At 37.6% G+C, this 14,422-nt stretch overlaps 1 protein-coding gene across 15 annotated transcripts in view; it reads left to right on the plus strand.

Annotated features, from left to right (window-relative positions):
* Window positions 1-14,422, plus strand: part of r3hdm1 (R3H domain containing 1) — a 187,450-nt gene that overhangs the window by 68,326 nt on the left and 104,702 nt on the right. For 11 of the 15 annotated variants that reach the window (XM_087989207.1, XM_087989205.1, XM_087989206.1 and 8 more), the window contains 5 exons: window positions 1,735-1,824; window positions 6,269-6,392; window positions 6,487-6,565; window positions 9,481-9,540; window positions 9,626-9,766. In XM_087989207.1, coding sequence (XP_087845333.1) covers window positions 1,735-1,824; window positions 6,269-6,392; window positions 6,487-6,565; window positions 9,481-9,540; window positions 9,626-9,766 — 494 coding nt within the window. The remainder of the gene's footprint in view (window positions 1-1,734; window positions 1,825-6,268; window positions 6,393-6,486; window positions 6,566-9,480; window positions 9,541-9,625; window positions 9,767-14,422) is intronic. The other 4 variants (XM_087989209.1, XM_087989213.1, XM_087989217.1 and 1 more) reach the window with 1 other exon arrangement.

The following is a 14,422-nucleotide window of genomic DNA, read 5'->3' on the forward strand; positions in this document are numbered from 1 at the left end:
TTTGAGCCATGTTTCATTTATTGCAACATTGTATCCTCAAAAGTTTGTATTCTCATGCATGTACACTTGCTCAATTTAGGTTTTGCTGTCTAAATATTTTGCAGTGCTTTTTGTACTGGCTTAGTGCTTCACTTAGTAAAGTTCTCTATGCTCAGTTGAAAATGAGTTAGGGTGCTTTTAGATGTATCTGTATCTTTGATTGCTTAACTGCGTGTAGTTTTTCATTCTGCTCTTGTGAAAGCATTTTTGGACCAGAAGCAATTTTGCATGGTGGTGTGCCTAGTTTGCGCTTGGAGCTCAAAGCAAACTTTTTTTTGCCTTTTGGGAATTTGTTGTCAAAAAGAATAAATTTGTTGTTTGCTCTGGGTATTTATAGTTACCAATTTTATGCAAATTTGGAAAAAGTTACACCCCTAAAGTGCTTTTTTTTAAAAGGGCTGGCTGGCATGAAAAAAATGTTGCCTTAAGGTATTGACCAAAAATCAAATCAGTTTTTTTTTTGAGAGAATGTTTTCATTAGTTTCGAATACATAGCAATAATTGACAAAATTTGCATTCTGAAATTAGTAGTCACGTTGAAACGAGTCAGCAACTTCTGGAAAAATATAGTGTATCCATTTCTCTTGGGTGTGCTTCGGAATTGCACAAAATTTATGTGCCTGTCTTTTTGTGAGATGCGTGATGACACCTTGAATTTATGTAATGCTAAAGTAGGTCAAATTTGAACTCTGATGCTCTATTTAATCATTTAAACATAGAATCTTATGTTATGGGAGATGGCACAAAATTTAAGTTGAACTTTTAAACATTTTCATTTTTAATTCTATTTGATGAGAGCACCAATATATTGAGAAACATACTTACCCTGCATGTTGGTATGTATAACATCGTTTGAAACTCACATCTGACATTCCTTAATTCCACAACAGAACTAACTTCAATATTCCTGTTCTAATGATTTTGGCAACATTTGTCTTGTTCAGTTTGAATTATAGACTGATAAATGCTGCTTCATGATAAAACTATATCACTGGAAATATAGCCCCCTGTATAAATGGCAGGCACAGTTTGAAAGAAATTGATATGTGTTTTGGGGTTTCAAATTTTATACATACTTATTAGAATTGACGATTTAAGCAAAATAGCCATTGGGAAATACATGGAAAACTGTACCCTGTAACAACATAGTATGGCAGTACAAATTATTGTCATCTAACTCAATTGGAGAGCTTAGATTTGAATGGGGAGTCAGTTAGTTCAGTTGGTCAAATAGTTCGTGAGTGTTTAGATGAATACCAACAGTGCGGGTTCAATTCCCATTCCAGCTGAGGTAGACTTAGTAACTGCCTCCTCATTCTGTCCCTGAGTGTGGATGAGAATGGCAAACCATTACTGACAAATCTGTCAAGAGAAACTGCTTGGGCCAGACCATAATCGGAAGATGAACAAATTGTTTGCAAGACACAACTGTGAATATGAGGTAGCTAACCTGTTGGTTTTATTGGTCTTATTATTTAGGCAGACCACACAAGAAGGAATAATGAGTTGAATATACAAGCAAACAAATGAAAAAAACTGATTAGATACTTGGAAGTGCAAGTGTGTTTTTTCAAAACTTATTTTAAGCTGTTGCAGGGTATACAGTTGCCAAGAGCTAATGTTTGATTGAATAAATATAGATAAATATATTTCTACACCACTGAATTTGCCCTAACAATGAATGTTTTCCTTTAGTCAAATGCAAAGTTAAAGCTAGTAAGGAGCCTGGCTGTGTGTGAAGAGTCTTCTCCTCCGCCCACAGCTGATGTTCCACAGGATAATCAGGTAAAATGCAACAGTAAATGGATTAAGCAAAAACCCTTGCCTGATTGGTGTTGTATTTTGCTGCTTGAAATAAATGCTTTCATTTTGGAGAGAAATAACTGTCTTGTTAAATTCTCAACCTGCATTTAATGAGCATCAATTACCTTGCAGCAATACATCAACTCAAATTTAGATGGATAGGAACTGATTTGTTGATAATGTGAGGAAAAGAACACTTGTATAAATCTAAGGTTGAAAGGCTGAGAAGAAATGTCAGTAATAAGAATTCTACCAAATGTAATCCTATTTCTCTTTACTGCATTTTCTAGAATTCATAAATAGTTGTAATTTAGTCTTGTAGTAATTTTCGCTATTTAGTTTGCGTTTACATCAGTTTTTGCGCTCTTGAAGATCATACTGCATGACAAAGAAGGTGGCTTCCAGTTTTTGGATTTTAGTATTCACAAAAGTCCATTTTCGATTAGATCTATTCGATTAGATAATTTCTACCAAGTTGAATTTTTTGGTGTGCTATTGAGAACCCTAAAATAAATTTTAATTCTGCCGTCATGGTTTGCCTTTGTACTCAAAATAACCTGAAAATATTAACTTTTTATGGATGTTTAATACTGGAAAGGTCATTACTTAGACCAGAAGACAAAATCATTTGGATTTAAATTTCATCATTACATCTTTGTTTTTCCTTTTATTTATTACATTGATTAGAAATTTGTTGGGAATGAATCTGTGAATGTGGATGTACTACATCAAATTTTTGTATATGTAGCTCGAATTTCGAAGTTGTGAATGGTTGTCTTCACGAATATGAAACTTCAGAGCAGGAATAGGGATCGTGTATTCCAGGTTTGCTTGCTTTCTTTAAAGGAGGAAACACAGTTTAATAGGTGCACAAAAAGTTATGATGTTGTTCTACGGAACATAAAACTGACTTATTCAAAGCTGGTGAGATTTAACCTCGTCTTTCAAAGTTTCACTATGAAAAGGACCTTTTGTCCAAAAAATTTAAAGCAGCAGTTGTGATGTGAAGTTGCTGTTAATTACAGAAGGGTATAAAGATGGGATGTTGTTCCTCAAACTTCTATAGAGTTTAATTGAAAGGAGGCCAATGTGTAGGAGGCCAAGTTTTAGATTGGGAATGGAATAAGTCAGTGCAGCTTGACTTATTTATTATGGTGATAGTTTATCAAGTTTGAAATATGTGCCTGTTTTATGCCATAACTTTAAAGCTTTAAACTGTTGTAATTAATTATTATTTCTTTGATCTTAATTAGTTGCTATGTGTAAATGTTTGCACTCTAACGGCTTTGTTCATTTTGGACTTGGTACGTGTGTGTGATTTGTAGAATAGAACAGTAATGGTAAAGATTGCTGTTTCATCAATGTTGTATGATTTTGAGTTTTAAAAGAAGTGGGATTTGGTTTGCTAAGTGAAAGTGAGACAGTCCAGACTGGTAAATGGGATGTAATGGGGGGAGCTGGTGAGTTGGGGGTTGATACCCTAGTGGTATTATTGCTGGACTGTTTAATCCAGAGACACTCCTAATGTTTTGGGGATCAGGGTTCAAATCCTGCCATGGCAAATACTAACATTTGAATTCAAAGAAAAAAGTCTAGAATTAACAGTCCCATAATGATGATTTGATTATCAAAAAAACCCATCACTCGTGGCCTTTAGGGAGAAAACTGCCATCCTTACCTGGTCAGGCCTACATGTGACTCCAGGCTGACAACAATGCGGTTAACCCATAACTGTTCCCTGGGCATTGAGGGATTGGCAACAAATGCTGGCTGAGCCAGCAATGCTCCCATCCCATGAATGAATTTTTAAAAACTAGCTGAGTTAGTAATGTGATCTATGCAGACTGAAACTATAATAATTGAGACATTGTTCTTTGTTGTGATTTTGGCTGATAATAATGTTTGTTCTTTCCATCTTGTTTTCGTATGTTAAGACTGCGTGTAATTTAATCTAACTTCCTTGATATGCTTTGAAATCAGGATTGTAGGTGGTTTATGACAATTGGTGTGGTAGAGAACATAAAAATGTTGAATAACAGTTGCTCAAATATGTAATCTTAATTCAGATATTACGTTTTGTGTAGTTGTATACATAGCTTGTGTCATACTTCTGTGCTTTTCGCCTGATTATGTCATTTTGATAATACCTGGAATGTAACTTCAGAGGTAGCAGTTAAACATGTAATGTTAGAATGATTATTCCTGAAAATGTGTTGCTGGAAAAGCGCAGCAGGTCAGGCAGCATCCAAGGAACAGGAGAATCGACGTTTCGGGCATAAGCCCTTCTTCAGGAAGAAGGGCTTATGCCCGAAACGTCGATTCTCCTGTTCCTTGGATGCTGCCTGACCTGCTGCGCTTTTCCAGCAACACATTTTCAGCTCTGATCTCCAGCATCTGCAGTCCTCACTTTCTCCTAGAATGATTATTTGCTAACTTAGAACTTCAATATCCCAGCAGTAGATAGCACTGTAGCTCCAGTGTCTGTATTTCCCAGCAGGCTGTACACATGAAATAATTATTTTTGGCTCTGTCCTTCGCTCCTGTTCCTGTATTGTAATTTAAGGAATTATTTTCTTGTCTATTCGTTGGCTGCCTTCTGCTTTTGAATGAAATGATTAATGATTTTCTTTTTAACTGACTCGTGGGACATAGACAACGCTCGTTGGCCATTATTGATTGCCTGTCGCTAGTTGTCCTTAAGGTGGTGGTCTTGAACCGCTGCAGTCCAGTACTGTAGATTGACCCCTAATGTCCTCACACTGATGTTTGGTGATTTTGTTTTCAAATATTTGATGCTTTCAGTCCTTTTTGAGGCCTTCTCACCATGGTGGCTAAACCTTTCAACTTTAGTCATTATCATGAAGACCACTTCTGTTATCTAGCCCTTGCAGTGACAGCAGTTTAAAAAAGTAAACTTGCAGTTTTGCATAAATATTGACTATTATAGAGCAGAGATAAAAGCAATGTTCGGGGAGCTTGACAAGCATGTGAATAGATGGACTTGGCTTGACAGATGACATGCCAAAGGATCATTGGACCAGAGCCAACACTGGCTTACTTCATCAAATTTTTGTCATGGTGTTCTGATTATGCAGGCAAAGACTGGGGCATGGTCAAGGCTATATGCAAGTTTAAGGACAAATGAGGATGCAGCGTGTGCGTGTGAGATCATTATACATTTCAGAATGCCTTGCATGTAAACCTTAAAAGCTTTTACCTAAAGTCATAAGAACCTGTAACATGATGAGCCTGTTGGGCAAGAGCCATTTTAAGTCTGCAAAGCACTGGAAGTATACAGAAATAATAAACAACCGGTCAGGAGAAATGAGACAAACGGGTAAATGGTGAGGGCTAGTCCCAATACCCAACACTGTCTCTGATGTTGATTGCCTTGTTCAAAACAAGAGATCTTTATTATAAGTAATATTCATTGTCCACGTATGTATGGAGAATTTCCACTTTTATGAATGATCATGGGGGTTTTGCCAGTAGTGTTTGAATAGTCAGTGTATAATTATAAGTTCACTTGACCAGCACCTTTTGTGTTTAATTAATATTTAACAATCTCATCTTTCCTTTCATCATATTTTGGTATGAATCTTCATTTCTTCCTGATGTCATCCTTGATTTGATCATTCATATCTTCTCTCTGTCTCAGAAGTAAGACCTACACCTTTTATTGATTATCTATTGCTCTTTTGCTTGCTTTCTCTTGCTCTCGCTGTCTATTGAGAATACAGGAAATGTATGAATCAGAAGCGAAAAATGCAGGTAGAAACTTGCTAATAAGTTGCATCTTTTGAATAATGACATAAGACTTCCTTCAGTTTTAGAGATTAAACTCTAGCCTAAACAATGGGTTTGTTTTCAGCCAGCATCAAGTTACCAGACCTTCCTGGTACAGCTATGTTTGGTAAATATGTATAAAAGTCTATCTCCTCAAAATGAGTTTCAGTGCATGGTGAAATAGTTTTTTTCTGTGTATGTGAGCAAGGTCACTTTCTGATGCCTGGCAGGTTTTTGTAGGATCTCTTTAAAAGGAAAACCAGCAGATTTATAAGACTTGGAGCTTCATAATTTCATCTTTCCTCAGATCTTTGCTTTTTACCAATGATTGCCTGTTCTTCATATAGTTACAATTTTATTTATTTGTCAGAGGAGAGTGTCTCATAGTTATGTCACCTAACTTATTAAATATTGTACTGGCACTGTTCCATTTAACTCAATGATATGAAACTTGTGTCTCCTGAGTGGATCAATGACACACTATCCAAGGTGTTTAACAATTTTTAGAAATTAATTTCAAAAATTTGGCCAAGTATATTGAAAGAAATAATATGTGACATGTTGCACACAACTATAAATAGATTAAATCTGTTTGTCACGTGGAATATTTCTCTTAGAATTTTGCTTTGTGTTTACACAGGACAAAATTCACCTCCAGTTAACACAAGCATTTGATAAAGAAGATCAGACCATAAAAGATGAAGCTGAAAAGGAAGAATGCACAGAGAAACCAGATAAAATAAATAAAAAAATGTTATCGAGAGGTTTGCATTTCTTCATGAAGATATTTCAAGAGTTTGGTAACTAATGATTTACTTACAAGTGAATGAAACTTCTCATTCTCTCTCTCCCAACCAGATTCCAGCCAAGAATACACAGATTCCACTGGAATAGATCTTCATGAATTTTTAGTAAATACTTTGAAAAATAATCCCAGGTATATATAAAACTGACATTTCTGATTTTATATTCAAAAGATGCAATACGTTGAGTTACATAGTGCCCATGATGCATAGTTTATACAAATTAGGAAAACTTATTTGTGCTGGAGATGAAAGATCAAAGCCATAGTTATTTACCAAGTAATAGTTTACTGGTCAAATAAATGTATGCTAACCTTCCTTTCAGCAGCTCTGAATTGTAACCATGGTTGCCTTAATGATTTGAAGGATTCTGAACCACTACCAGTAGTTGTAAAACAATGTATGTTACAGCTACATAATTGATTAAACACAAAAAAACTACATTTCCGAAGGTGCAAACCAAGAAAATTACTACCAAATGGAGATAGTAAAAATAGTCTTTCAATAAAGAACTAAAGCTGGCAGAAGCTCTTCAATAATTGTATTATGAAAGTCTAGTACATGATTATGCCAGGACAGAAAACTGTACTGTGTCAGGTTCTACTTGTTTTAACTGTAAACTAGATACAAACTTATAGATTTTCTAAATAAATAACCGTGCACTCTTCCTGTGCGAGGTCTTTTAAGGCTGATCTCCAATCAAATCATCAGCAATATTGCAAGTATGCATAGCAAATAGTTTTAATGCTACATGGGGGAATGTGCAAGACTGGAACTAAATTATGAACAATTGAAGCATTAACATACTCGGGCATTAAACAGCCTTGTGCTGTAATTATGATAAATGCCATGATCACGCAGGTAGTAAAACTCTTTCATATTAACCTTTGATAGAAATGCTTAACTAATAACTTAATCTTGGTTAAATGTAGCCAAGCTTTTACCCACAAAATTATAATTTTGCTGGTAGCTGGCATTCACAGTTGGATTTTCTGTTTTGCTGCTGTTCAACTTGTTGAACAACTGTAATATTTAAATGACAGCTATTTCTCCTGAGTTCAGTCCTGGCTCGTGCTAACTACAATTGTAACTGAAATTCAGAGATAAAATGAGATGAAAATGGATTAAACTGCAAGTTAACCATAACATACTCACGTTCTACTGCCATCATTGGTGCATTGGCTGATGGCAGTCACATTCTCCAAAGAAACCTTCCCCGAAAAGATTAATCTTAGAAGAGATAAAGCCTTTATGTAAGGATGCATTTCTACTAAAAGTGTCACAGCTCAGTAGAAGGTTGAGCAAGAGTAAGGCACTCTAGAGGAGAGTGTGTAACTCTGTTCTACTCCAGAGGCTTTTGGTCCTTCAGATGTGATGTTGTTTGGAGTCTAGCACATCCAAAATCACTCTGGAAAGGTGGTAAATCTTGGTGATTGTGCCTTAGGACAGCCATTGTACTTTGAGCACAAAATAGTGAAAGAAAACCTCTATTTTGATAGAACTACATGGTACAGCATTACATAGATAATGAGCATGATAGTTAGTTATTCTTCTACCAATGTTTCCTTTCCTTTAATAAAAGGTGTAAAATCGGATTTCCTGTATCACCTGAATTATGACAATGAATCCCAGAGACCCTTTTAACTATTTCTGCAAAGACTGTTTCAGTTATGCATATTCCTGTTTTGCCTTTTGTATGCATGTGTACTTTCCTACAGTGATATTGCAGATGTTTGTCCTATGAATAGTGTCAGGTTAGCACAGTGTAGAATTCACAACTGAATAGAGCAACACCATCAAACCAATAGTCTGGATTAGTGGTGCTGGAAGAGCACAGCAGTTCAGGCAGCATTCGAGAAGCAGCAAAATCGATTTTTCTGCTCCTCGGATGCTGCCTGAACTACTGTGCTCTTCCAGCACCACTAATCCAGAATCTGGTTTCCAGCATCTGCAGTCATTGTTTTTACCCATCAAACCAATAGTATTAACTCAACAGAAACAGAAATTGCTGGAAAAGCTCGGCAGGTCTGGCAGTACCCACAGAGAGAAGTCAGAGTTCATGTTTTGAATCAAGAGTTCTGAGGAAGGGACATTTGACTGGAAACATTAGCTCTGATTTCTCTCCACAGGTGCTGCCCGACTTGCTGAGCTTTTCAGTAATTTCTATGTTTGTTTCTGAATTTTGGTTTTTTGGTTTTTACTTAGTAGTAACTCATTATTCATGTCGATGATGTTTGTCCGCCCTTAATCTGTGCTGTGGGCATTGTCCACAACATAGCATGACTCCACTTCTAAAATGATTCATTGTCTGCAAGGTGGTTTGAGAAATCAGTCATGAAAGTTGCTGCACAAGTTTTGTTTGTTTCAGAGGTTTCAGGCTACTGAAAAATCTACATAGGCATAATCTGTATGACTGTTGAGACACATGCAATTTGTTTCAGTTGTATAGGTTTGGGTATAGTTAGGAGCAGAGGTTTTGTGGATACTTAACCACATCAACAACACCAATTCACTTTTTATACAGGCAAATCTGTTGTACCCATCAAGACATTCTTTTACTGGATTAGCTGTCGCCAAATAGGAAGAATCCCATGGGTTTCTTGTGAATCAGATTCTGAGTCTGCATCAGAGGATTAACGTCTTTCTGAGCTTCTGTTGCTAGAAATGTCAGTAGATCCAACTCCATACGGTTTTCTTTGGCTTCATAGTGTGTTCTTCTATGAGCCCAGTGATAAATGGAAGGCCCTATCTGGTTTAATTTTTGACTTTGTAGCCTTTTATTTATAAATTGAATGCATATCTGTTAACTGTTACATAAGTAGAGTAATGCATAGGTTGTTTTGTGTTTAAGCAACCTGTACATGCATACTGGAAATAGCAATCAATTTTTGGCAGTAGATTCATCATTGATGGAAAAAATATGTTGTGCTTGTAGGGAATTTATTTGATAAGTATATAGCTCCTAGTTGTTTTTAAGTTTCAACCATTTGAACCATGTCACATATTTAGCAAATGAGCACTGCTGATGGACTTTTTTTTTGTTCTCCAGGGATAGAATGATGTTGCTGAAGTTAGAACAAGAAATTCTGGATTTTATCAGTAATAACAAGTAAGAACTGATACTGATGTCTTAGCTGAATATGTTTTCACAGCTTGTGTATTGTCACCAGTGGTGTCTCTTTCTTCCTCTTTAGTATTCAATATAGGAAGTTTCCTCCAATGACCTCCTATCATAGGATGTTGTTGCACAGAGTGGCTGCATACTTTGGCTTGGATCACAACGTTGACCAAACAGGAAAAGCTGTGATCATAAACAAAACTAGCAACACAAGAATGTAAGTGATTTAACTACTGAAATGTTTTTATTTATAATTGAGTTAATAATTTGATTTGTTTGAATAAATATTCACTTGAGCATTTGAATTGGACGCTGGTGTTAAGAGTGAGGAACTTTAACAAATCATCACCAGAAAAGGAAACTGAGAAAATTGAAAAGAACTGAAATCTGACAGATTCCTGGGGCTGAAGGGCTTCATCTTAGGCTTTTAAAAGAAATGGCCGCTGAGATGATTGCCTTGTATTTAGTTTTCCAAAACTCCCTAAATTCTGCAGAAGTCCTCTGCAATTCAAGAAAGGAGGGAGAGAGAAAGCAGGATGCTATAGGCCAGTTAGCCTAACATTTGTAAGGGAGAAAGTGCCAGAATCTATGATTAAGCAAGTTATTGTTAATTCAATCAAGCAGAGTCAACATGATTTTGTGAAATGAAAATCATACCTGATTAATTCATTGGAATTCTTTTGAGGAAGTAACAGGCAGCATAGATAAATTGATGGATGTAAAATTTTCAGATATCCAGAAGGCACTTAACGAAGTATCACATCCATGACTCCTTTGAAAAATAAGAATCCATAGTGTAGGTGATAAATTAGCGTACATAGAGAATTGCTTGGCAAATAGGAAGCAGAGGATGAGCATAAATGGGTTGTGGTGGCAGGATGTGACAATGATGTGCAACAGGGATTGGTGCTGAGCCTCACTTATTGACAATCTGCAGAAATAATTTGGATGAAGGAACTGAAACTATTACTAAATATGCTGATGATACAATGATAGGTAGGAAATTAAGTTGTGAAGAAGACCGTAATCTATAAAGGGATTAAAGATTAAATGAACAGGCAAAAACTCAAAATCTAGAATGTAATGTAAAAAATGTCAATGCCCACTTTAGTAGGTAGAATAGAGAAATCACATTTTATTTAAGTAGAGATTGCTCAACAGCTGGTGGGGTGGGATTTGGGGTCGTCAGTACATGAATCACAGCAAGTGACTTAGAATGAAATATCATGTTTATTGGAAAGTGAATGGAATACACAAGTTGGGATGCTCTACTGCAGTTGACAAGGTATTGGTGAGACCAAATGTGGAATACGGTGTACCATTTTAGTGGAGGATGTATTGACACTGGAGGCGGTACATAGGAGGTTTACAAGATTAATTTTGGAATTGAGAAGGTTGCCTAATGAGACATTGAATAGAGTGGCACTATAATGACTCAAATTTAGAAGAATGAGGAGGAATCTTACAGTAACATATGAAGGGAATGGATAACATAGAAACAGGAGGCTACTTTAATTGGCCAGTAAAACTAGATTTAGGGGATATAGCCTCAAAATAAGGGGGAGCAGAGTTAGGATTGACTGGAGTTGGAACTTCTTCACTCAAAGGGCTATGAATCTGTGGAATTTCCTGCGCAGTGAAATAGTTGAAGCTACCTTGTTGAATGCTTTTTAAGGCAAAGATAGATTTTTGAACAGTAAAGCAATTAGGTGGTATGGTAAACAGGCAGGCAAGTGGAACAAAGTCCACAAAAATCTCAGCCATGGTCTTGTTGAATGGCAGACCAAGCTTGATGGGCCAGATGGCCAACTCCTGCTCTATTTCTTTGGTAATGTTCTAAGGACGCAGTTCAGAAAAGCTTAGATTAGAATCCCTACAGGATGGAAACAGGCCATTTGGCCCAACAGGTCCACACTGGCCCTCCAAAGAGCAACCCACCCAGACCCATTCCCCTAACCTATATTTAACTCTGACTAATGCACCTAACACCTATGGGCAATTTCACCTGACCTGCACATCTTTGGATTGTGGGAGGAAACCAGAAAAAACCCACGCAGAGAGGGTGAGAATGTGCAAACTCCACACACAGTTGCCCTAGCCTGGAATCGAATACAGGTCCCTGGCGCTGAGGCAGTAGTGCTAACCACTAAGCCACTATACTGTCCCAGCTGATGACTGGAATATGGTGGATTACCTTTTTCAGGAAAGATTGGACAAGTTATATCTTTCTTCAATTGGAATTTAGAGGAACGAGGCGATTTTCTTGAGATATAAGGTTATGAGAGCACTTGACAGTGTGGTTACAGAATAGGATGTTTCCCTTTATTGGAGAGAATGTAAGTAGGGCACAAGGTTTAAGTCAGGAATGAGAATTTTAAGCCAAAAATGAGAATTCTTTTGAGTCTTTGAAACTTTCTTCCCTCGAGAGCAGTGACGATGTGGTCATTGAATATTTTCAGGGAAGCTGTAGGTTGCCTGTCTTGTTAGCCAAGAATCTCTGGTTTTTGGGGTAGATAGGAATGCAGAGTTGATGCCACAATCAGAACAATCATGATCTTGTTGAACAGCAGTGCAGGTTAGTGGAGCTGAATGGCCTACTCCTGCACTGAATTCATATTTTCATATGGCCGGCATGATTCTTGCCCGAAATGGCACAAAGGGAGAGGTAAGATGCATGAAATCAGTCTCCGCAGTAGATTGCACCTGAGGGCTGAGTTGTAGGGCTGGTGGGCCTGTCAAATGTAAGATTTTATTGTAAATTTGAGTAATAAGGACGTAGGATCTTTTGTAGATCAGCAGAACAAGAATATTGGATAAGGGATAACGATGGTTGAATGTAGTTATTGCACGATGATTGATTCAGAGGCCAGAGTTCAAATCTCGCGATGGCAGGTGATGGAATTTGAATTAAGAGTCAAATGATGACTTATCATTGTTAGAAAAGCCCAACTGTTTCACTAATACCCTTCAGGGAAATGAATCTGCTGTCTGACCGACATGACTTCAGACCTGCAGTTAGATTAGATTCCCTACAGTGTGGAAACAGACCCTTCAGCCCAACAAGTCCACACCGACTCTCTGAAGAGTAACCCACCTCCTCTGACTATTGCACCTAGCAACTATGGATAATTTAGCATCGCCAATTCATCTGACCTGCACATCTTTGGAATGTGGGACGAAACCAGAGTACCTGGAGGAAACCCACACAGACACCGGAAGAATGTGCAAACTCTACACAGACAGTCGCACAATGCTGGAATTGAACCTGGGACCCTGGCGCTGAGACGTAGCAGTGCGAACCACTGAACCACCATGCAGTTCTTCATGATGGATGATAACATGCTGGCTGAGCCAGCAACACCCACATTCTGTGAATGAACAGAAAAGAGAATGAGAAATATGGCTGTGATTTTGGGATTGGAAATGTTTATGGAGTTGAAGTTAAATAGGGCAACATGGTGGCTCATTGGTTAGCACTGCTGTCTCATGGTGTCAGGGCCTGGGTTCAATTCCACCCTTGAGCCACTGTGTGTGGAGTTTGCATGTTCTCCCAGTGTCTGCATGGGTGTCCTCAGTGCTCCGGTTTCCTCCCATAGACCTGTTGTTGTGTTGCCATTGTCTTACCATACCATAAGTGCTGCTGTCTCATTAGAGAGAGAAGCGACTGGTGGTGATTTAACCTGAGAGTCACCAAACTTCAGGTGAGGGAAGAGATTAAGAAGGAGAACCCTTCATGGTGACCTCAAATCGGTGATGGGAATTGAACCCATACTGTTGGCGTCACAAACAAAGACGTGCAGGTGATGATTAGCTATTCTAAATTGCCCATAGTGTTCACAGATGTGCTAGGCAGGTGCATTAGTCATGGTAAATGCAGGGATAGGATAGGGAGGGGATGAGTCTGGGAGGAATGCTGTTCAGAAGGTTGATGTGAGCTCGAGCTTCCACACTATAGGGATTCTATATGTTCAGCTGAGCTATTGCACCAAAGTTGCAAACTGCTTAAGTGTAAGGTAGAGGGCAGTAACCAATTTGAATTGATTTCCTAAGTGCAGTTTTCAGTTGGGATGGAAATTTATAGCTATAGCTTTGATATTCCCAAAGTTTTGTTCGAGTGATTTGCAGTTTATTGCAAGACCTCATGTCAGGCAATTCTGAAAACCAAGGGTGTAGGCGAGACCGGACTTATGGCAACAGGAAAAATTTGTGGCATGTTGTCCCATGTGGTGGTATCATCAAGTTAGCAGCCTTTGGATAAAGAATACGAAGGATGCAGGATAGATTGCTCTGGGATTCCAAAGGGATCAGGTTGAGAATGTAAAGTTGCTACAAGTAATTAAATATGTTAGCTTGAAATTAAGCAAATCTAATCTCTTTGGTTTAGGCAACAGGATAAATATTGGGGAGATGTGATGTACTCAACCATGTCAGACTGGAGTGACTTCAAGGAGGGATAATGTTCTATTATCATAGAGGATATTAATAACTTGGTATGTTTGTGTTGTGACAGCAACAAACCTGACTTGGACCTGCATAGGAAATGGCAGGAACGATGATGAAGGATTTGACATGACATTGCATGATGACATTAACAATGTAACGCAGAGTAATTATTAGCAATATTGAAAATATTCTACGCATGGTTTAAGCAAGTTGTGCAGAGTTTAACATTAAACATGCTGTCTACTCCTCTCTTGGTGGCAATACGTAATTTTTCTTCATTTATCTTTATGAAACTGGTTCTTGTTTTCTTATTTGTGGTGTTACAGATGTACAAAAATGAGTACACCTTGTGCCAAATGTCTAATTAATACTTGTACAATTAAGGTTTCATTTATTCCATTCTATAGCCACAAAAATTTGTCCATAATTG

The sequence above is a fragment of the Chiloscyllium plagiosum genome, unplaced genomic scaffold, assembly GCF_037043375.1.
Source record: "Chiloscyllium plagiosum isolate Xiang-an unplaced genomic scaffold, Cpla_swu_hap1 HiC_scaffold_7, whole genome shotgun sequence".
NCBI lineage: Eukaryota > Metazoa > Chordata > Chondrichthyes > Orectolobiformes > Hemiscylliidae > Chiloscyllium > Chiloscyllium plagiosum.